The sequence below is a fragment of the Coturnix japonica genome, chromosome 3 (genome assembly GCF_054131305.1).
Source record: "Coturnix japonica strain WE chromosome 3, WE-NBRP24, whole genome shotgun sequence".
NCBI lineage: Eukaryota > Metazoa > Chordata > Aves > Galliformes > Phasianidae > Coturnix > Coturnix japonica.
In genome coordinates this window covers 37,132,989-37,156,057 of record NC_140665.1, presented here as the reverse complement: position 1 = coordinate 37,156,057, position 23,069 = coordinate 37,132,989, and the positions used below count along the sequence as shown (strand labels likewise).

At 43.7% G+C, this 23,069-nt stretch overlaps 2 protein-coding genes and 1 long non-coding RNA gene across 13 annotated transcripts in view; 1 reads left to right on the top strand and 2 right to left on the bottom strand.

Moving 5' to 3' along the window:
- Positions 1-1,428, bottom strand: part of ARID4B (AT-rich interaction domain 4B) — a 79,457-nt gene extending 78,029 nt beyond the window's left edge. For 4 of the 6 annotated variants that reach the window (XR_014944740.1, XM_032443315.2, XM_085543372.1 and 1 more), the window contains exons 1-2: positions 1,170-1,428; positions 190-251 (exon numbers count right to left, since the gene is read on the bottom strand). Coding sequence is in view for 5 of the 6 variants with exons in the window: in XM_032443315.2 (XP_032299206.2) it covers positions 190-195 (6 nt within the window). In the remaining variant the exon portion in view is untranslated. Of the gene's footprint in view, positions 1-189; positions 252-719; positions 904-1,169 lie in introns of those variants that run through there. The other 2 variants (XM_032443317.2, XM_085543371.1) reach the window with 1 other exon arrangement.
- Positions 1,429-1,786: 358 nt separating this feature from the next.
- On the top strand, positions 1,787-17,015 carry GGPS1 (geranylgeranyl diphosphate synthase 1). 5 transcript variants are annotated; one of them, XM_085543396.1, is made up of 7 exons: positions 1,787-1,901; positions 2,177-2,497; positions 3,832-3,973; positions 4,978-5,038; positions 5,419-5,509; positions 14,354-14,424; positions 15,886-17,015. In XM_085543396.1, the coding sequence occupies exons 5-7, from the start codon at positions 5,443-5,445 to the stop codon at positions 16,645-16,647; spliced, it is 900 nt and encodes a 299-aa protein (XP_085399522.1). In that variant the 5' UTR covers positions 1,787-1,901; positions 2,177-2,497; positions 3,832-3,973; positions 4,978-5,038; positions 5,419-5,442; the 3' UTR covers positions 16,648-17,015. The 5 variants fall into 5 exon arrangements, with proteins under 5 accessions (XP_085399522.1, XP_085399524.1, XP_015713317.1 ...); XM_085543398.1 differs by lacking the exon at positions 3,832-3,973; XM_015857831.3 differs by lacking the exons at positions 2,177-2,497; positions 3,832-3,973.
- On the bottom strand, positions 3,228-23,032 carry LOC146761354 (uncharacterized). Of its 2 annotated transcripts, none has more exons than XR_014944762.1 (2): positions 22,795-23,032; positions 3,228-10,282 (listed from the first exon to the last, which is right to left on the bottom strand). It is a non-coding gene; the product is annotated as an uncharacterized LOC146761354 (long non-coding RNA). The 2 variants fall into 2 exon arrangements; XR_014944761.1 differs by lacking the exon at positions 22,795-23,032 and adding an exon at positions 12,322-14,358.
- Between the last annotated feature and the right edge of the window lie 37 nt (positions 23,033-23,069).

The window sequence follows — 23,069 nt, the reverse complement described above, 5'->3', positions numbered from 1 at the left end:
CGCAGCGCGGCCCGGCAGCCATGTCCTCGCTCTCCTCCGAGCGGAGAACGGCCCCTCCGTGCCGCGGCCCGGACAGACAGACAGACACACAGACGCAAACAGGCTGGAGGGCCCCTCTCCTCGTACCTCGAGCGAACCCTTCCCCCCGCCCCCCAACCGCTCCCGGCGCAACACGAGCGGCCGCGTTACCTTCATGATGAGCTCAGGCTGCGGTAAAACCCTCGGCGGGGGCTGAGCGGCCGAGGCCGGACCTGGAATTTAAAACAAAGCGCTGAGGGCCCCTCCGGCCGCTCGCACCGGGGGTACGGCAGCGGGACGGAGGCTGCCCCCACGGCTTCCTCCGTCCCCCCCCCCCAACCCCGGGCCGCCCCGCTCCCCGGTCCCCCCTCCCTCCCCTTCCCTCCCTCCCTCCGCCCCGGCCGCTCCCGCACGGCGCGGCTCCCCCCGCTCTCCGCCGCCGCCATTTCTGTCAGAGGAGAAGAAACTTGCCACAACAACGGTCCCCCCGATCTCCCCCCGCGGGCCCCGAGCGGCGGGAAGGTCCCCCCCGGGACGCGGCCCCTCCACACGCGCACTGTGCGGCGGGGAGCGGGGAAGGGAGGCCCTTCCTCCATTGTGCGGGAGGGGCGGCCGCGGGGAGGGCCCCCCGGGGGGCGCCGCTTTGTGGGGGCTGCGGCCCCGGTCCCTCCCCGCCCCCCCCCCATTCCCCTCGTACATACGGGGGGCGCCGAGCCCGCCGCAGGAGTTGGGGAGCAACAGCCGCAACTCCGGGCCGGGGCCGGGGAGGACGGAGGGAGGGAGGGAGGCAGGGAGGGAGGGCCGCGGCAGCGTCGGCGGCAGGGAAGAAAAGGAAGAAGAAGAAAAGAAGGGAGCGGGGCCGGGAGGGGGCGGGGAGAGAGGGGCCCGACCTGCTCAGCGGGGACACGGAGCGGCGGTGCGTGTGTGTGTGTGTGTGTGAGGGGAGCGGACGGGGGGGGCTGCCCAGGCGGCCCCGCTCGCTGTACCCGGCCCCACAGCCGCTGCGTCCCGCCGCAGTCTCGCCGCGAGGAGAAAAACAACCGTCCCCCTCCCCCCGCCCGCCCCGTCGCGGCCCGGCCCCGCGCCCCCCCGCCGCCTCCCGCTCTCTATCGGCGGGGAGCGGCGCTCGGCCCGCAGCCCCGAGCCGTTACCTTTGTTCCGCGGCGCCCGCCCGCTGCTCCCCGACCCCGGGCGGGGGGGAGCGAAGGGAGCGGGGCGAAGCCTCTCCTCGGCTCCGGGTCCCCGTCACACCGGCTGTGTGCCCCCGCTCGGCGCTCCGTAACGGCTCTGCTGGCGGCTGCTGCGCTCGGCAGGGCCGATCCGATCCGTCCCGCCCGGACCCGGCGGCGGCGGTGACTGCTGGGCTCGGAGCCTCTCGGTCCCCCTCCCCCTCCCGCACCGAGACAGACTGACTGACGGGCGGCCGGGCCGGGACACGCCCCTCTCCCCGCCTCCTCCATTGGGCTCCGGCCCTCAGAGCCCGCCCTCTCCCGCACCCCATTGGCCGCCGCGTCGGAAATACTGACGTCATTTTTCTCCACTTCTATGGAAACTGAGTCCCGGTGCCGCGGAGGATCATGGGCGATGTAGTTCTTCCCCGCGGCTCCTTCCGGCCGAAGGAGCTACTGGGCGCCGGTAACGGACTACGCGTCCCAGGTCGCACCGCGCGCGGCCGCCGCCACGGGGCGGGCCCTGTGCCGAATGCTAATGCGGGGAGGAGGCTCGGCCCGCGCCTGCGCCGTGCGGCCCCGGTGGCGCATTTTCCCCCAAGAGAGGAAGGTGGCGCCCGGCACAGCGGAAGGGGGCGGCGCTCGTCCCGCACAGCGGTGCTGCTGGTACGGACGGAGCCGAGCGGGCGGCTCGAGCCAACGTTGGAAAGCGAGGTGAGCCGGCACCGGGCCGGGCTGGGAGACGGCGTTTTCACATCGCTTGTCTGTTGGGCGAGCGGGAGTCGCCAGGGCCGGGGGGGCGGCGGCGGCGGGGCCGGTCCTCCCCAGCGGGCGGAAGGCGGGCGGCGGGGAGGGGCTGGCGGGATGCCCGGGAACGGGGGCGGGGGGAGGGGGGGGCGCGGCGTCCCCGTGAGCTGCAGAGTGAGCCGCCTAACATGGCGCTGTGTGACACAGCGGAGGCTGGTTTTTGCTCGTTTGTTTTTTCTCAGGAGGCGAACTGCCTGTCCCAGAGGGTGATAGGGAGCGCTCCTCTAATTGCAATGAGAACGCGGGCTGCGGCGGCGGGCGTGCTGCCCGAGCTCGGGTTAGGAGCCCTCACAGCCTCCCCGGGTCCATACGCGTCCGCTGCCGTGTGTGCCGGCCTCGCTCCGCATCGCCTGCTGTGTCGCGGTGCCCCGTTAGTGCCGCGCTGCACTCGGCCCTGCGCCGTGGTTGAGCCGCTGAGGTGCTGCTGCCCGTCAGCCCGCCTCCTGGTTGTTAGGTGTCAGTTTGGCCCGGCAGACTTCAGTGGGCTTCATCCTCCCCTTGAGGTTTGTGGGAGTGTCTGAAGGACGGGATGGGAGGGAGAACGCTGTTCTACGAAGTCGGGTGAAGAAGTTCCTTGATACGTAGCTTTGCACTAACATTACTTTGTTGCTGTGCACGGGTCACAGTTCCAAGTCTGAGGAAGCGCCATGTCCCAGAGGCCCGTGCTGCTGTCTCCCTTCAGTGCCCATTGCAAAGGGATCCCTGGGGTTAAAGCTTACAGCAGCTCAGGGCGGTGCTGTGGGCTCTGAGGTTGGGCTGTGAGCCCATACCAGCAGCTGGGCTGTGTGAGGGGGCAGCGTGGGGGGAAAGAGAAGGAACTGCTGAGGAAGAACTCATCTGTGTGTGAACTGAAACACAGGTTTCTCTTCCTGAAAGAGACCCTTCCCCAGTAGTCATCAGCCCTTACATGGGGTCTAGGAGGTGTGGAGCCTGCACAGCCTTCACCTGTGCTCCCATGGTTGACCCAGTCCTTGCCTCAGGTGATCAATCAGTGCTTCAGGCCGTGACTCAACAGTTCCCATACAACTAACAAACCGCTTTAGTTCCCTTTCACTTATTGCCTGACTTTTTCCTGCTGTCAGGGAAGTTGGGAGGTGTTTACTGATATTTTTAACTGCAGTGATTCCAGGGAAGCTGCCATCATTTTTAGAGCTTTTAAAACATTATTTAAAACAAATAAAAATGCACAATAGGTTATGGCTGAGTTTCTTTTCTGCTTTATTGAAAAGAAAAAAAAGAAAAAAAAAAAAAAAAGCATTTGTGGAAAAGTGCCCAGCAGCATTTTGGAGGATTCTTATGAGTTTGGCACCAAAAGATACTAAGATGTTTTGATGTGGTGTAATACCAGCCAGCTTCCAGCTCTTTGAGGGTTTGAATATACTGCGTTATTTACCTCCAGACAGTGAAGAAGCCTCCAAATAAGCTGCAGGGGAAAGGAAGAATTTTAGTATTTACTTTTGGGCAACTTGCCAGAGTGGATGGGGAGTAATCTTCAGATTACAGTGGTTGTTTTCTAATGCTGCAGTGCACGCTCGCTCAATGCTTGTAGGTACTGTAGCAGTGGGAAACTGTTACAGAGAAAACACTCCCACCCCACCGTCTCTTCCCAGTGCTGCTGGGTAGCTGAGCACTTTCAGTTTTGAACCGTGTTGCTTGTTGATGTGTGATGGTCGCAGGAGAGTGGCCAACTTGATAGTGTCTCTGCACATCTATCTGTATGAGTTCCTCGTTCTCCTTAAAAACAAATCAGATGGTGAGCTGTGATAGTCTTTTTATTTCACATCCTCACTGCAGTCTGTTGAGATTGTCCTTGGTAAATAAGGGTGTGGTTTCACAGCTGATGCTCTCAGTGGCAGTCCTGGCTTAAAAGCAGCTCAAATCTCTGAAGCTCTACTAATGATGTGAGACCAACAGGGAGCTAAGGATGTCATACAAACCTGGTTCAGATCATGACACCAGTTGTGCTGGGATATCATGGGGTAAGTGATGGCAAGGTGCACAGCTTGTTGTGACATTACTGCTAAGAAACCGTGCATGCGTGACTGCACCTTTCTGGAAAGGCCCACATTTCAGTGGCAGCCATGTTTGCCAAAATACCCTCTCTTGCCCCTAAAGTGCTGATGATTTGGATTAGCATGTGCAGTAAAGCTAAAACAGAAATTATCCAAACCTAAGCTTCAAAAATAGTTACTGATGAAGGTCAGTTCCCAAGTTTGGACTGCTACAAATATCTATGGCTCCAGAAGGTGGGAGTGGGAGTAAGCAGGAAGTGACTGAGCTGGTGCTGGCAGGGGAAGGTCCAGTTTGTCCAGGTAGCTTAAGGGGAAGCGATGATCTTAATGCCGGTCCTTAGAGTTGCTGATGGGAAACTATTGCTGGATTACTTGGAGCAAATGTGGAACACAGTATATTTCACTCATGTCAGCCACTCCCATTAATGTTCCTGCATTAAAAATGCATCAGTCCATGCTTACAAACTCACTTTAAATTAGTTAGTTTTATTGATAATTTATGAAACTATTGAGTAGCTCTGGGGAGGAGGGAGCAGAATAGCTGAGAAGCACTGCTGAAGTAGCATGAGGCTCTGTGCTGCTGCTGCAGTTCCTGTCTTAAAATGACATTAGAAGAATTGTTTTGAGCTGCTGTATCTGCAGTGCAGCAAAGAAGGCTAGAGGTGAAAGGAGGAAAAAAAATCTATGATAGAAAACGGTCTGAAAAAAATGCAAATATGGATGATCAAAGGGTGTGTGAACTGAAAAATTATCAATACATAATCATTGAACTATGGAGGGAATGAACCCTAAAAGATTTATTGCAAAAATACAGTGTATGTAGTGTACGTAAAGATGACTGTGTGCTTAAGCAGTGGTAAGAAAACAATACATCACTGTCTTCATAGGAGTAAGGAATTCTGTCAAAAGGCTCAAGCTTGTTTTCAGCTTCCTTAGGCTGCATTGGTGTAAGGCATGTTTTCTCTTCTTAGGTACGTTCACTTTTGTATGGGTGCAGCATTTAGGGAGGTCTAATCAGATTAATCATGCAAGGTTTGTATGTGCTGAGTGCCTTCTCTACGGATCTACAGTGCGGCTCTATTGTTGTGCATGCTAATGTTTTAAATGTTGCTCTTTCATTTAAGCCCTCTGACACAGATAAAAGTCTAGGAGTTGATTTAAACTACTCATGAATAAATGAAGAAAGCTGTACTTTAAACATATGTTTGCTTCTTGTCTAAGTGCCATCCGACTTTTCTTTCACAGTGAATGTTGTAGGCAGTGTTGTATTTAAAACTGCAGCACTTACATGTAGCATTGGAGGTCAGCTCATGATTTTTTTTCCTGAATGTTTCCTCCTCTACTTCACTGCTTTTTATTTTTAATCTAAACAGTGTTAATAACACTTTTTTTCTTTTTTTTTTTTTTAACAGTGAACTGTCTTTTATGAAAGAGACATGGATGGGATGGATGAAACATCTAAAAGAATTCTAGAGCCATACCAGTACTTACTTCAACTACCAGGCAAGTTTATTTTTACTGTTACTTCAAAATATCAGTGTTACTTTTATAACATCTTTGTCCTAGAAAATACAATCCATTCTTGACACTTGGGCTCAAGAGTAATTGAAGGTAGCATCTTCTGTATTTGTTGTTTTTTCTTCTCTTGTGAAACTATCCTTCTGGTGTGATTCACCCATAGCAATCACATTTGTCTGCTGCAGTGCAGATAGTTTTCTTTCTGTTGCTCTGCCCTTCATTCAGAGTAGCTGACTTGCTACTTGCTGAAACCAATATGGGCAAGTACTGAAGACCTGATGCTATTCCTGAAGGGTGAAACATCACCAGCCCAACACTTACCAGCCTACTGGAGTTGATGGGCTGTGTGTATATGTTTTAGATAGTCAGCGTTATTTCTTCTCCCTGATGAGTATAGAGCCAGTTTCTAGTACTGTCAATTCTGGCTGTCCTGGATTACTTTACCTGTCAGCCCTTGTGTTGTATCAGGTCATTAGCAACTCACCGAGATGAAGTTTTCCCTCTTGAATAATAGCTATTTCAGCAGAAGGCAGTTTGATAGAAAATTTCTCTAGGCCTGTGCCACTCACAAACCTCTATGCTGAACAAATAGTCACACTGTTTGCCATGACTATCATTTGTCATAAGCATAAGGAAGACCACACAGGCTATCAGTGACTATAGAAGTAACTTTGCTGTGGGACCTGTTGCATCATTTACTTCTATCCAACTTGTACTGAATACTGGTGGAGCTAATAGGTATGTACCATTTGAGAGTTAGTAAGGGAAATAACTGACCAGAATTGTATGCGGCTGGAGATAGAAAACGTATCTTGACCAACAGCATAACTAATCATAGGTACAGTGCTGAGTGGCTTCATATGTCTGCAGCAAGACTTAGACTGATATTTGTATTGGCATGGTGGGTCTGTAACCTGCGTGTAGTGAAGTTTATTATTCATCTCTACAAATATCAGTTTCATTTTGTCTACATTAGAAATTGCAATGGACTTGGCACTTAGTGCTGCCAAGCGCTGTCGTTGAAAACCTAGAGGAGGAGAGAATTTGGCAGTAGTGCTCATTTTTTAATGCCAGGAAATTTGTTTGCCATTTCCTGACGGCGTTTAAACTGGATGGTGGCTTTTTCTTGAAAATGTATTTGAGAACTATCCTGTGTTATTCCAAGGGACTTTCTAAGATCTGCTATTGCAGAAATTTACTTTTCTCCAACACAATCTTTAAGGGTGTTATTTGTTTGATTACCTGATACAAGCAAAGATGTATCACAGCACCTCTGTGTCTTCAGCTGCTTTTTGAAAAATAAAAAATTATAGAGACTAGCAATGAAGCAAATATATAAAGGACAAAAAAGTGCACCCCAAAAAAGAAACAGAAGCCAAAACACCTGACTTTTGTAGGTCTAAGTCCTTGACTAATAGCTCTTCAATTAGCGTTCACTTTATATTATGCATTTAGTTTAACCTTCCCATCTTGACTTCTCTGGCTAAATTCCTGTACTTCATTGTGTGTTCAGCCTTAATCGCTGTATCCTGATGGCTTATCTTGTATGGACCATTGGTGTAAGTGCTTTGTATGCTATTCTGCTCAAGTATCATAAATCTGATTGTCCGCTGAAGCATGTTGATCTCTTGTTAATTTAATTTATGCTTTGAGAAGGTGAGAGATAAGATACACTTTTCTCCATGCAGAAATGTTGGCATGATTCAAAACAGAAGAATTCTTTCTTTTAAGTTAGGCAGGTAAAAGTTGTGTGCCTGTGGAGCACTTGTACTTAATCATACAGCTGGATGTTTACTGTATTTAGGGATACCAGCTTTGCCCCCAAGCCAGCTATGCCAAGCACAGGTCAGTAGGAGTCAGCTACTTGTGCGAGCCTTGGCATCAGCATGAACACCAAGGCTTGGTGAAGGGGAAAATGAGGCATATGCTAGCAGTTCATAATTAGGGCGGAGATTGATGAGGGTGGAGATGAGATGCCTGAGTAAATCTAACAGGTTTCTGCTGGAAGAGGTAATTTTGTTCCATCATTCTTCTGGTGGTGTTCTGGCAGTGTTCTCTTGCTTCTCGTGCCAGTTCTCAGCTCACTGACCAAACGATTAGCTATCAGTCACCTAACCTGTTAAAAGGCTTGCCCGACAGGATAGCTCATCTTTTATCCTGTCAGTGAAGTGGCACAAGGGTAGGTACATCTGAGGGACTTGTAGAGAAAGCTTGGCTGTGAGTCCAAGATAAGCAATTTCTTATCTTGTAGGTCTAGTTAAAAAACAAAACCTCTAAGTGGTTCAGTATCGTATAAGAATTTGAATGAAGTTAGATATCAAACTCTTACATAAAGAGGAATTGGGTATATTCATTAAGATTGCTTAAAAACTAAGTGTCTCCTAATGTTGCTTGTAGTGTGAGAATGCAAACTTGTATAACAATGTTAAGGCTTAATCTCCTGATACAAGAGGAAGTTGACTGTTTGCTGTTAATCCAACAGGACTTCACTGGTAACTTTTTGGGGCTGATACTTAAGCTCTAAGCTTGTCTGTTTCTTTGTCTTTTGTAACCTAAGCTAGAAGGACTAGTAGACTTAAGGAATCTTTTTTTAAGTTGTGTTGTCATTTTAACTGCTGGTACACTAGTGACAGAATAAATATGAATTAACTAAACTTGCTGTTTCAGAATGTACTGAAAACTAACTCTAAAATCATTTTGTATGTAAAATTGCCATAGTAGTTTGTACCAGCATTCTTCTCAGTCTAGCTTTCTATCACTTATATAGGTAAGCAAAGTACAATAAGCAGCAGTAAATTTCAGAAATGCCAATAATGTGGTTTGTCTTATATTCACACAGATGATGAAGAATCTTTCATCTCCAAGTAGCTGAGTTAACAGCAAGAGCTGTTTACGCAGCACTAAGGAGTATATGCGCTTTCAGTTGCAGTAAAAGTGACTGAATCAACAGCTTGCAATTGTGAATAGGATCAGAATTTACTCTTTACAACTCTGCATTTTCCCTTTCATGTGTATTGCTCCAGGCTTGTTTAGCTTGCTAAACCATCAAGACTGGCTTTTGTTTTTTCAGCTTTTTCTGCTGAGTTGTTGAACTTGATCAGCTTGGTGGAGTTCTGAAGCAGCAGTAGCAAGACTAAGGTGATGTTTCTCTTTAAATTACTGAAACATCATTATTTTAGTAGCATGTACTTTTTTTTCTTTCCTCGTTCTTGTCATTTCTTTTAAAGAGAATACAGCTAGGAGGCTGCTAACAGAGGTAGGTACTCAGTAGTTCACGCAGAAGGGGACCAGAAACTGAGGATAGCATACATGAGCTTAAGAATGGTGGCGATGTGCCACCGGGCATGATCTCTACCACTGAAGCACTGCATCTTGCATATCAGAGCCTTCAGCTCCTGAGGGATAAGTTCCTGAGGGCAGTGGCAGCTCCTAGTTCTTGGACTGCTGGGATGCTTGGGCATCCCACTTGACCAAGAGAGAGTAGTGTCGTTGCCCTATAAAAGATGTGCAGTGGTGGAAAACTTGCTTCCACGGAGCACAAGACCAGTGGAAGAGGTTCAGCAGGGCTGTGCAGCATTAGAAATAACTAGAAGGAAATGGGCAGGATCATCTGCAAGAGCCTGAAGGTTCAAGAGTCCTGTGTATACAGGGAGAGTGCATGTCAGGTTGCAAAATGGAGACCTTCACTCTATCAAGGCTGGGAGCTCATTGCTTCTGACACCATGGGAGATTCCTGTATCTCATGCATCTGTGCGTTTGTCAGATAAGTTCATTTTACTGGAAGAAAACAAATGGCCAGAAGTTCTGTACAGCACAGCACCAGGTGTGAGCATCAAGGGGTTGTACTAGGGAGGCTGCTGCCTGCAAGGGACAGATGCCATCATCTGAGCTGTTATCTTAAGGAGTCGTGCTGCTTCTTGGCAGCTCAGGTGAGGGATGTTCTGAAGAGACTACACACAGTGTGTTTCACTATCAGGCAACTGAACCCTATACCTCTTTCACTTCAGACAAATGGATGTAGCCAAGGATTACCTGGAGCTTTTCAAACACAATTATGTGGCTTTTGTAGCAAAAGACAAGGGCAAGGAGACCAAGTGTTTTTTCTTGATCTTTGAGCCCTTCCTTACTATGAAAAGGAATAAACAGCATTCCTGTCAATAACCAGTTAGTTGCCCAGCTGATAGCAGCAGTGGGGATTTGGGTTTTATGACCAAGGGGGACTGCCTCTGTGGGCTAAGAACTCCTAGGAGGAAATGAGTTCCACATAACCAAGTTAGCCCAGAAATATGTCTGCCAACAGACTGATCAATGTGGTGAGAAGAGACTTAAACATAACAATAACCCCAAATAAAGTAAGGAAATGGTGAACTGTAAAGTAAAGGTCAATCGAGACAAGTGATCCTCTAATGAATACAGCTGAAGGGAACCCACCTTAGATGTATGCACTAAAATAAGGAAGCAATAACAGGGCAACAAGATGGGGGAAGTTCTCACACATCCTGCGGAATCTGCAGGATTAAATACCCCTGCAAAGTGACTGTGGAGAGTAAACAGGAGGAGTTAGAGTTCTGCAATTGTAGGGCTGTGATTTAATTGGGATATTAGATGTAGAATAGCACAGTACCTTAGTATCTAGTAGAAGCAGCAACACAGCAGGGCATAGGCAATCCAGTTGGTTTTTAGAATGCATTGAGGAGCACTCCTTAACACAGGATCAAGGAGCTGGTGAGGGAAGGTGTTTTGCTGGACTTCACACCTCTAAACACAAAAGAATTGGTTGGCATGTAAAGGGTGGGAGCAACTGTGTCTGCTGTGACTGTGGGGTGGTGGAATTGGGGATCCTGAGGGAACAGAACAAGGTGAAAAACAGAATTTCAGTGCTGGATTAGTTAACCCTATTTTGAACAGGGTGTGGGGTTAATTTAGTCCTGCAGCAACCTCAACCTGTCTCAAGTGGCTGCCTAAGTTTGAAAGTGTGTGTCTGCAGTTCACATATGATGGCAGCAGTGTTCCTATAGCTGTGTGGGAAGGTCTGCGTAAATCCATTGAGCCCTAACCCATCAGATGACAGAGCTAAACATGAAAGCATACAATAAAACTGAGGTGATATAATGGCTTGCTTCATCCAGAGGGGTTCTCTTTCTCTTATCTCTCAGGGTATGCTGCTCACCCTGTACTGACTCAGGCAGGCCTGCTTCATAAGCTGATACGGAACATAAAGCTGGCAGAAAGCTAACCTAGCAAAAAGCAGGCAGTTTTCTGCTGCAGTAATGAGTTGAATTAGCTTAGTGAGGCTCTAATGAGGGCCAGGTTGATGGTCCCTCTGCTCTTTCTCATGCTGTTCTATCCCTTTTACATACCCTCCATCTAAGTGGGGTTCTGCCTGAAGGGCATAGTTTGAGGTCATGTTAATGCAGTGTGAGCAAAGAAATGCCGATAAGCTGGCTGTTCAGAGCAGGAGGTCTGAGTCTGAGGTCTGTACTCTGTCAGGAGAAAATCATATATATGCGTGTGTAGTCAGTCTTGTAGAGAACCAGCTCTCCTCTGCCTAAGGAGCTGGGAGGGTCCTCAGAGTGACACCACTAATTGGATCTTTGTTTCAAGGATAGGAAATGTATATTTTATCCCTATGGAGAATTTTTGTCAGAGTGAACGTTACGTTCTGTTTTTCCCTCTTACCTTGCTTGCTCACCCAACTTTGCTAATGAGAAAACAAGTTTTGTGTAGTTGTTGCTTGACTAGGGTGCTGTTGGGATCTTCAGCAGATCAAACTGACTGCGTTCTGCATAACTTCGTTAAGTTTGTTTCAGTAATGTTTGTAATTATGACTGTACAGTAGGTAGAGCTTCTAATTTTGGAAGCTGGATCTTGATAGTCTTCAGTTTTACAGTACTCTCCTTTGACTAGTCAACAGTGTAGCGACATAGAACAGTGGAGAAGAAAAAGTGATTTATTCTGGTAGTGTTAAGTCCTAATCCTTTTAATTTTATCCTAACAGCTGTGTGCTGTGTCTTGCATAGTTTAGGGTCTTAGGGGTGGAGGGAGAAGTAAAGGAACAGAGTACCAATGCATCTAGTCTTGTAAGACCAATATTAAAGGGATTTGATCTGCTGCCATCATAGTGTGACTGTAGGCATAAAACATGCATATGAAATCTGCTTTAATGTCAAATAGATGTGGTAGGGTTGACTTCAGAATGAGATACAATATCATTTATGAAGCAGTAATAGGGCTCATACAAGCAAATCTGCATTTATAAAAGTAAAGATGAATGTTTTACTGTACAGATAATGGTTTTTCCATAAGCAGTCTTTGTCTAGACAGCCTTGGTGTTCGTGGTAGACAAGTCTAACAATTCAAATGCTGTCTGTACTAAGGAACTGAATGGTGAAATCCACTGTGCATATTAAGAGTGTGTTTAGATTATATGCTAGTAGTTATGTACTTCATGATGAAATAACTCCTGTTACTGAACTTGTAGCATTTCTATAAGCTTACTTTAGTAAATACATTCAAAAAAAGGAGGGAAAAAAAAAGAATTAGCAGCCTATTTAAGTGTTGTTTTTATCAGTGTCATTTAGAAGTATGTAAATGGCTGTAGATAAGGTATACATCTGTAATGTGATATTATCTGTGACTAATTTTCTTTAGGGATTTACTGAATTATTCATTTATACTTAGCAAGCCATGCAGCTTGGCATGTATTGAAAACAACTGTTACAAACATTTGGAATGATTACTTCCTTTTCAGTTAATTCGTGCAATTATTATTAGAAGGAAATGAAATAAAAAAAAACCTCTTCAGGACATTTCTGCCCTGGTTTGTGCAGTATTTGTTGGTGATGACTGTGTAACAAGTCTGGTCAGGGAACAGATTAGGCCAAAATCTGATCTACCTGCATAGTCACTAAAAAAAAAAATAAAAAAAAAATAAATGTTGGTAATATTTCAAATCTTTGGCATTTGCAGGAGCTGGTGTCAGAAAGGACCAACTTGAACTAGTGGTGGTGCTTAGTTAATGTGAAAGGCTTTGAAAATCTTGGGTGCCATTCTAGTTTGAATTGGAGCCTGGGTTACCCGTGTTAAAATGACAAACTTTTTAAATCACACATTCACTGATTTAATGCATGGTTTTGTTGTTTAGAAAAAAAAAAAACACATCCAAAAACCAAATGCATACTGTGCTGATAGAGAATAAGGCTGATACAAGCCTGCACCTTAAAGTACAACTTTGTGTCTCTGAAACAGCATGACAGATACCTTACAATCCCTCTGTCCAGCAGGAAAAAAAAAAAAAGATTTAAACCTGAGCTTCCACAGCCAAAACAAACAAACAAAGCCTCTGTTCAAATCCAGGTATATCCAGGTAAGAATGTCCCTTCCCATATGGCAGAACCAGAAGATAAAGCTGTTGGAAAAGAGATGCCTTTTCATTGGTATCTTGTGATGAAAAACAAAAGATGGTGGTGTGAGGAAGTAATGGAAATCTTTGAGACCGAGCAAAAATTGAAGCCCTTTGAGCAACTGAGGATGATTACCACCTGCACTACAGAACCCAAACCACAGATCTTACCGCCTGCTTATCTGCTGGTGACTTCCATAGTTTATCATTTAATCTATCCATGTTTATTTTTACATTCTGTATGTGCTGATCACACAGCAGTAGAGAGAATCTACAGGGAGGATCTCAAATGTTGAAACTTCTTCAGTGCTATGGCAGGGTGGCATCATTAACACGAGAACTAATGTTGCAGAATCATTCTTCAGTTATGTCTCTCAGTAGATCTTGAGTAATATGGAACCCAGTAGATAGGTTGCACTGCTCTGAGGTTTATTTGTAATAGCTTTTAAGTGGCTCATTGAGATGAGCTAAGGGTGCAGAACTCTGTATAAACCTGTTCTGCTGTTAATGGAAGATATTAGACTCAGCTGAGTTGAAGTTCAGAGCTGCACAGGAGGTGACTGTTTATTGAACAATTTCCTATTGATCATCAATAGACACACTAAATGAATACTTGTATGTGACCCCTTGCAATGTACTAAAGAAAGCTGGCATCAATAATTTATGGGATAATTTCAATTAAAATCAACTCTTCCAGGTAAAATGTATCTAGATTGAATTTTAATGCTTGTTTTAACACTAAATTTGGATTTTTAATCTTATCTTTCTTTCCTCTGAAATAGGTAACTGTCTGTTGTTCTGCCAAAGTGGAGCATCCTGTTAGACATAATGTAAATTTAGAGGGTATAAATAAATGTCTAAGGTCTTTGAAAGTTATGTTCAGAATGTAGTTTTTTCTTTAAAGTATGTCAAATATTCCTTTTTTTATTTACAAATTCAATAGCAGTTGAGGAGTACTGCAGAAGACCTGACACAGGAGGGGAAATACTTGAAGATATTCAGCAAATATCCATATCTAATAATGAATTGCAATTGAAAGTTATTTGTTATGTAAAGAAAGTTAACCTGCCAAACAAACTAGGACTCGCTTTCAGAGGCGGTAAACCTATTTACAGAGGTTACCAACAGAATCAGGATCTAACAAAACTGACTAAGTAAACTCCAAAACTAATTGCAGTGACATGTGAATACACGTTTTTATATCACTGTTTGTGTTTTACTCTGAAATGTTTGCAGCTATCAGCAACTTCAATTCTGAAGTTTATACAATGAGGAAACAAACTATGATCTCACTTTAATGTATTTTGCCCTTTGAAGTGGTCATGCTTTTAGCAGCTTACTGGTCTCAAATTAGTTACAGCTATTAAGATAAACTGTTGCATTTAATACTGGACTTTGATTTTTCTTTTATTTTTTTTTAATTGTAGGTAAGCAAGTAAGAACCAAGCTGTCCCAAGCTTTCAATCACTGGCTTAACGTTCCAGAAGATAAAATACAGGTACTCATTAATTATTTTTACAAGGCTCTTACCTTCCTTCCAAGATTATCAGTAACAGATTGTTCTTAGCATAATGTACTTACAGCTTCTGATTGTATACAGTACATCATTCCTGAGTACTTTAAAGTACAACTTAAGGAAAATAGGCAAAGTTTGGCACTAAAGTTATGGCTTAACACTGAAGTTAGAATTTCTGACTTGTCTGAAGCAGAATAGTTGCTCACTTTCTACCTTAGCTCAACCTTCAGAGTGGTAGAAGGAGCAAGTAGTACTGTTACTTGCTGTAGCAATTAACAATAAGGTTTTCAGTGACTTGCAAAAGAAGCTAGACAGTTACTTTGTAAGCCATACAAATACAGTGACTGAGAACAAAGTCTTATGGTTTTGATACAAGAATATCAAAGCTGGTAGTCAAGTGAACTTTTAACCTTTATAAACCACTTCTTGTACTGGGCCTTCTACACAGTTTAGAGTCATTGTTACCTAGTGAGAAGCACTTCATCAAGAATACTTCTTCCCTTTCATTTTTCTGTCGGAGAAGTGTTTGGGCTAGACTACAATTATGCCAAACTGTATACTTAGGGTGCAAAAGATTTTCTGTATCCAAGAAAATATCAGGAAATAAAATAACTGATTTTTTTTTTCTTGACGCCCACCTGGTCCCTAAGTAATTTCATTTGTCAGGTAGACAATTAGTGTTTTGGGAGGAATCCTCTTTAGGATAGGCTGAATGTGATACTTGATAGTGTTCAAGTAGCAAAATCTGTCTGCTGAAAGTTATATTGCAGCAGCCACTGGTGAGTAAGGTTTGGCTTTTAAGAAAGCATGCCATTCAGTACTGGTGTGCTTTCATTATGAAGTGCAATTGTCTCACTTCCTCAGACAACTTCCTGTTGTCTTCTAGAAAATAAGGTTTTTCTCTGATGTCTGAACTTCTTCCCTCCTCACTTTCAACTTCATATTTTTGATGCTGTCTTTTCTTTTAATGGAAGTTCACAAGGTATTCTGCAGTCATGAAGCACATTTTAAGTTATTTCATTTCAACCTTAAATATCTAGAAGCTGTACAAGTTCACAAGCTAAGTGATGTGAAATAGGCTAATGAGAAATGCTAGAATAGATTTATCTAACAATGAGCTTTCCTGTTAGTATTGGGAATGACATAATGGACTAAATCAGTATTCAGAAAAATAGGTATTGCAGTGTTGCTTTTTAAAAGTATTCTACCCTTGGATTTTAAAGTCAATAGACAAAGTATCTTTGCGAGTTGAAGTAGGCCTCACTTCTATCTCAAAGCTGAGTAATTAGTGCTCAAATAGTTTGCTCTCAGTCATTATCTTGGGCAAGCAAACAATTAGATTGCTGGGTTTCAGGTTCTAACCTTTTGGTTAGTGATTACTGAATGCTAGATAGATTGCTGGAAAAAAATACAGGAAATGATCATTTTCTCTTCTTGTAATAGGTTATCATTGAAGTGACAGAGATGTTACACAATGCGAGCCTGCTTGTGGATGATATTGAAGATAACTCAAAGCTACGACGGGGCTTTCCAGTGGCACACAGTATCTATGGAATTCCTTCTGTAATCAACTGTGCTAATTATGTGTATTTCCTTGGCTTAGAGAAGGTTTTAACCCTTGATCACCCAGATGCTGTTAAAGTTTTTACTCGTCAGCTACTGGAACTCCATAAAGGTCAAGGCTTGGACATTTACTGGAGAGATACTTACACCTGCCCTACAGAAGCTGAATACAGAGCTATGGTACTGCAGAAGACAGGCGGTCTCTTTGGATTAGCTGTAGGCCTCATGCAGCTCTTCTCGAATTATAAGAAAGACTTAAAACCACTTCTTAACACACTTGGCCTCTTCTTCCAAATAAGAGATGACTATGCCAACTTGCACTCCAAAGAATATAGTGAAAACAAGAGTTTTTGTGAAGACTTGACTGAGGGCAAGTTCTCATTCCCAACCATTCACGCAATTTGGTCAAAACCTGAAAGTACGCAGGTACAAAACATTTTACGTCAAAGGACAGAAAACATAGATATAAAGAAATACTGTGTTCATTACCTCGAAAACGTGGGTTCATTCGAGTACACTCGGAATACACTGAAAGAGCTTGAATCTGAAGCCTATAAACAAATCGAATCACTTGGGGGAAACCCTGAGCTTGTAGCACTAGTGGAACAGCTGAGCAAAATGTTCAGAGAAAATGACAATTAATTAATCTCCTGGGGATGAATGGAAGCTTTTATTTTTTAACAAACAGGTAAATAAACAGGCTATCTGAAAGTTGTGACAGTCAGTCTCACTTAAAACTACTGTGTTACCACATGGCAGATATATATGTTGAGAATAAGTTTGATCACTGAGTATTGCAGTATACCTTATCTATACAGTCTTAATTTTAACTGCTTGTAGATGTCTTCAAAGCATATGCTAGAATTGAAACAAACTATGAATCGCGATTTTTACACGACTGTTAGCTTTACTTCAGCCCTAGAAACCTCACAGGTTACAGTATATCTTTAACCAAACTACTGTAAATTTCTGGCTGAAATTCTGTATTAAATGAAATCTGATTGACCTGAGTGGCTTGTGTGTTTTTAAACAATGCTCTAGTAAACCAAAATATACGGTGTTACAACAAAAGATGCTTACAACCTCAATGCATATACTAATGTTGCATTATAGATGTTAGAGATAGAACTGCATATAGACTTAATTCTAATATGAGTATCCTATCCAGTATCTGAGGATATTTCAGGGGAATACAGATTGTAGAAATGCTATATATCCAAATGAGACTAATATTTAAATTGAGCTGGGAGTTTAATAGTGACTTCTAGTTATCTTAGGGAAAAATTTCTATTGCTTTGAAGCTTGAATTTGCCAGTTTCCAGTTCTGCAATGAATAACTTCAGTTGATTATTTTTCTTCCCCCTCCCCCAAATAGTCAAATATCTTATAGCCTGGTACTGAAATGTAAGCACTGTATCTTGAAGATGTAACTGCAGATAGTAACACAGTAAACTGCTAGTAGGAATTGAATGGGATTCATAGCAGGCAGCATTAAGGTATGGTGAATTATGCTGGTTTCTCTAAATCTCTTATTTTAATTGAGGGGGTTTTCCAGGAATTTATTCAGATTTCATAACATTCATGTTCTGAATTCATATCAGGAGGCAGTTGTAGGTATCTCCACGGAGACGGTAGTGACTTCTGGCTAAACTGAAATGTAGTATCTTGTTTTACAAGCTGTAATACCCCTTCAGTTTGATTAATCGCTTAAATACTGTTATAAAATTATATAGACAGATATGCCTACATGGCCCTGAAAACTTCATTAGAGAAGCAGAGTGAAAAGTGATAAAAATCTTTGCTCGCATGTGTGTATGCAATACAGAAATGTTTGTTTCCTAGCTGAGGTGGCTTTATCCAAGTGCAGTTCTCTTCATATTTATAGCTGTATAAAACTTCTCTGATGTAGGGAAGTAATTGTTCAGATCAAAGGTGGGACTGGTGCTATCAGCAGGGACATTAAGCTGACAGCATGCTGTCACAACATACTCTGAAAAGAAATGGCCAGAGATACATGGCTTTTAACAGCTGAAGAGTAGCCGTGTGCATCTGTTCACTTACTGTGCCTGCAAACAGGTAGAGCCGCTACTTCAACCCACTGAGAAAACTAACTGAAGACAGTTGCTGTAATGTTTTCCTTTGGCAAGCTTTGTGATTCTTCCAAAAGTGATTAAGCATGAAAAAACTTGGTTTGGCTGCCTTCAGTCAGAAGCATTCTATACTTACAGATGATGAGTTATTCCTTTTATCTGCATGCTGAAGTGGGATCTTTATCTCTGCTTTGTCATTAGACACAGAATAGTAGCCTTTTTTGATGAATGGATCTGCTTGCCAGGACTGAATAGCTTAAAGTTGGTGAAAGGTGTCTTTTATTTAATGTTAATGATAGTAAACCATTTAATTTCTTAATTTGAAGTGCATAGTAGCAAGCCTGTAAATTCCTAGTATTTTGATGGGGAAAACAAATTCCTAGTATTTTGATGGGGAAAACAACCATCTGTAGTGAAGGGCAGTCTTTATTTTCCTCCATGTCATGGGAGTTTCTAAGCACTGCTGCGGCTGGTGCTGAATGGGGGACAGCACTGAAAACAAACTATTGCCAGGAGAATTCCCTAGTGTTAGTCTAAAATATGTCCTTGTGCCTACTGGAATATTACAACTAGTATATATGTAGTGCAAAGTACACTTAGTGGCATTTCATTTCTGTTCAATTGATGGTTATAAGTAGTTTTGTATAATCAAACTTTCTTGATGAGGTAGGGTTTTTATCTTGTTTAAAACTTTTTTTATATTAGCTGGCACTTCTGCTCTTTAATTTATTCTGGCATTTTATCACAGTGTTTATACTAATACTGTGTCATAAAATCATTGAATCATGGAATGGTTTGGGTTGGAAGAGACCTCAAAGCTCACCCACCTCCCTGCTGTGGGCAGGGCTGTCTCCCACCAACTCAAGCTGCTCTGGGCCCCATCCAACCTGGTCTTGAGCACTTCCAGGGATGGGGCACACACAGCTTCTCTGGGCAGCTGTGCCTGGCCCCCCTGCCCCGCTCTCTGAGTAAAGAATTTCCCTCTTCAATTTTCTCATATTACCTTTTTAGTTTAGTATGTAAACCTGAAGATATTCAGTTCACAGTTGTGCAATTTGCAGTGCAGCTCACAGGGCACAAAAGAATAATTATCACCTTCACTTGGTGATCCCCTTTTCCACTCAAAGCTTTCTTTTAAATGTTCACTTGCACATCATATCTCTAAGTTCACTTCAAGGTAGAGCGGCATTTTCTGTCACTTGACTTGCTGCTGGGGAGGCACACATACGGTATGTGTTAAATGAACTGCAGCAAACGTGCTTCCTTTTAGTTGTGTTCTGCTGCACTAGGAGTGCTGTGCTATGTATTGATTCTCCTGCCTTTGCTGTTATTCTGTATGTAATGGACAGATGAACTTTGAGCTCACAATCCTTCATTCAACTGCAGAACCAGGTTTTTAGGATCTAATCTTTCTCACATTTGTTCTGCAGCAAGATACAATCACTAATTAGTTAAAACATATCATTGTTATTATGCTTATCACCGTTCTCCTGTAAGACTGTTTACTTGGTTATTTATCTACATTCCTCTGCTCTTGCAGTTGTGATAGAGATTCTACCTGGCACCATCCTATGTACAGATCTAGTTCTTTCTTCTGGTGTAGCTATAAGATGACTTCATTAATAAGATGTGAGGGAGAAGCCTACTCTGCAAAGCAAATGCAAGTGTGTAGAACAGTGGAAGAATGAGATTTCACCTCCCTTTGCAGCATCTCATTCACATTGTTAGGAAAGGTAAAAGAGCATGTTCAGTTTCCCTGTGCTTCCTTTCTTGCTTTCCAAATGTAAGAGATATTAAATTTATAAATAATTTGTCAGTTATTTACATAACTTGAATATATCATCTTAAGGTTTTGATTAAAAGTATAAAGACTATGTTGTTCCATTACTGGCTGTAATTTTCTTTCTCTAACAAATTTTCTATTCTTGAAGCCAAGGAACTCTTAATCTGCTACAGGCTGACTTAACTTGATCCTCACATTAACATCTTCCTTCATAAATCCTATTAGACCTCAGCACCACAGTTTACCCGTTCTGCAGTGTTTTCTTTTAAATCTCTTCAGAACAAAACTTGGTGACAAGCTGATGAAATAGGAACAAATCATTGTTTTGATGCAGACATACTTCCTGCTTTAAGGCTTATCAATGTTATAGCAGAAAATAAAGGACTTTGTGTAAAGATAATAACTTAGGGATGGTTGCTTTTTAAATGAGTCTTTCCTGTGTTTTTCTTTACTTCATTGCTGTGTACATATTCACCCTTATTGCTGAGCTTAAAGGTAATTCATGATTCATGGACCCACTTCTGTTCAATTGTATGACCTGCAAAGTTCATAGTAATATGCAGATTAAACCCTGTGAATCCTGATGATTTTTCTCACCTGTGTGCCCTATAAGCAAGTTCTTGCTCACTGGAAAAGCATTTGCTGAGCAACCTGATTTATTATGGGATAGCCCAAAAAAGGCCTGCTGTGATGCTGCTGGGGAGAGCACTGCAAAACCTGGTGGAACTCTGGTGTGAAGAGAAACCTTAAATATCTAATTTTCTGCTTTTGAACTCAAAAACAACCCATGAAATTACTCTCTACTCCCTTGGTCTATGAATTATATTTGGTGCCAGTGAGCACTTGTATCTTCCCTGGATCATAGTAGATTATTTTCACTCTTGTAATGTTCCGGTTGTCATCTCTGGACCATCTGGTAAAATGTTCTTTATGACTACAGTAGTAAATGAAGTCTGTTAAAAAAAAAAAAAAAAAGAAAGAAAAATGGCCAACTCATACAATTTTGGTTATGCTGTTTTGAACTATACATAGAAACTGGCCTGTTGTCTTGCTGTCATCCAGCATATGGCAGCCTGCAGTTCACTTCTGATTGCTGGGAGAGGAATAACAATTCTGCACTGGTTGCAGCTGTTAAGTACCCAGGTGTGTGAGCGTGGCACTGTGAGCAGAGGGAGGGAGTTGCTCAGAGGGAAAAAAGTATTTGCAAGGAAGAAAATTCTCTAAGAATATAATTCCAGGTAACCATGGAGTTAATACATAGAGACACAGAACTAAAGCCACAGAATAACCATTGTAGTTGACTGGAGAGCCTATTGCTTCTTGTGTTCTCTTCATTTTGGGGGTGAGGTGGAACATACAGATTAAAGTGAAAAAAAAAACACATGAAAGAACCATCATTGCTATTTCCAAAAAGGTAAAAGGGTGCTATAAACACTTCCCTGTGTTTCACATCAACTAAGGTGAATGTGCAGGACATTTTGATGTTAAATCTATCTTTAGGCATTCATAAAATGCAAAAGTTGTTAAGTCTAGGTAAGAAGACAGAAAATGTTCCATTGATCTGGTTGTATTGGTGCCTACCTTGTCCTGGCTCTGATTTAAAAATATAACTATACCTACTTGTTGATGACAGTATTAAAATGGAAGAAATGAGACACACACACACACCCCTCCTGAAAGAAAGAAAAATAATCAGTATCACCTTAGAAATGCTAAATAATAAAATGTCAGTGATACACCTGAGGTTCTCAGACTGCCTGGACTATCTGTAGGCACACTGCTGGGTTAGATAGCGAGTAATACTTTAAACACCTTCCCCAACACGCAGCCAAAGGTAGAGAAATGTAACTTCTGTTGTGGCCAACTGGTGCTCAGCATACTGAGAGCTGTCCTGAGTAAATATGGAATTTAAGAAAACAGCCTGCCAGTAATTTATAAGGGCTAATAAAAACATTGCAACAGGATTTGTAGCACGTACAGTTTAGAATGTCCCACGTCATCAGGACTGGTGTTGGAAGCATTGGAATGCTGAGAGAGGAATTGGCAGTGAGGAGAGTGTCCAGCAGTAGTTACGTTCCCTCTGTAAGAACATGTACGCTTTCTAATGCTGCAGCTGCTGCCCAGAGTTGACTGGTAGCTTCCAAATACAATACAGCAAGAGAGTATGATGTACTTCCTTTCACGCACATGAAATAAAGTAGTGATTCATACAAAGGAGTTCAACTTCATGTTTTATTTGGCTGATTTAAAGGTCAAGACTCTTAATGTAAATAAAATCCCCAAGGAGAGCCAGGAGAAAAGCGATTGTTTAGAATTACAGGGCTGGCTGGAAATCCACCAAGGCTCCTTTCCAATTGAAAATGAAAATGATTTGGAATGGCATATCTAACAAAGAGGATAAAGCAAAGGAACTATTTCCCATTCATAACCCGGATGAATTTCAGCTCCTCACGCTAAAACAAGTTCTCAGGTTGGTACTTAGGAACAGCGACTGACTCGGAAGCAGAGAGCAGGAGGACTTGGTGCTACCTTGTGGTTGTACCACCACCGATGTCCAGGTAGTTCCAGCACCGCTGACAACACGTAGTTCCGAGGCTGCCCTCTGCGGGAGAGGAACAGCCACAAGAACCCGGAGGAAACCAAAGCCAGCAACTCAGCGGTGTGCTACATACATAGGACTTACTATCCAAACCGCTTTGACTGCCATATACTAGTGTTACCACAGACCTGTAAGCAGCGCATAGAGCCAGCCGAACTGTCTGCCTGAAGAACATACCGACTTATTTAACGTCAGTTCGTACCAGCAGAGCACAGCACCGGAATAACCTCTTTGTTACTTACTGGCACAGCATTTCAATCCTCGCGGCCCCACAGTTGAGGCAATATTGTTTCAATTAACGAGCAATCGCTACTTACAGAGCACAGCCGAGGCCTTCAGCTTTCAGGGCAGCACCGCGCAGGCCCGTTGCGGCGAGCACCGTCAGCAGCTCCTGCCCTGCCCATGGAAGGCCGGGCCGGGCCGGGCCGGGCCGGGCCACACACAACGGGCGGTGCCGCCGAGCGCCGTTACCCAGCGGCCCCTGCAGCGCTGCCGCCTCACGCCTATGGCTGAGGGTGGCGGTGCGGAGCCGTGTGCGGGCCGGGATAGGGCGGCTGTGCGGCCAATGGCAGCGAGATGGGGGCGGGAGGAA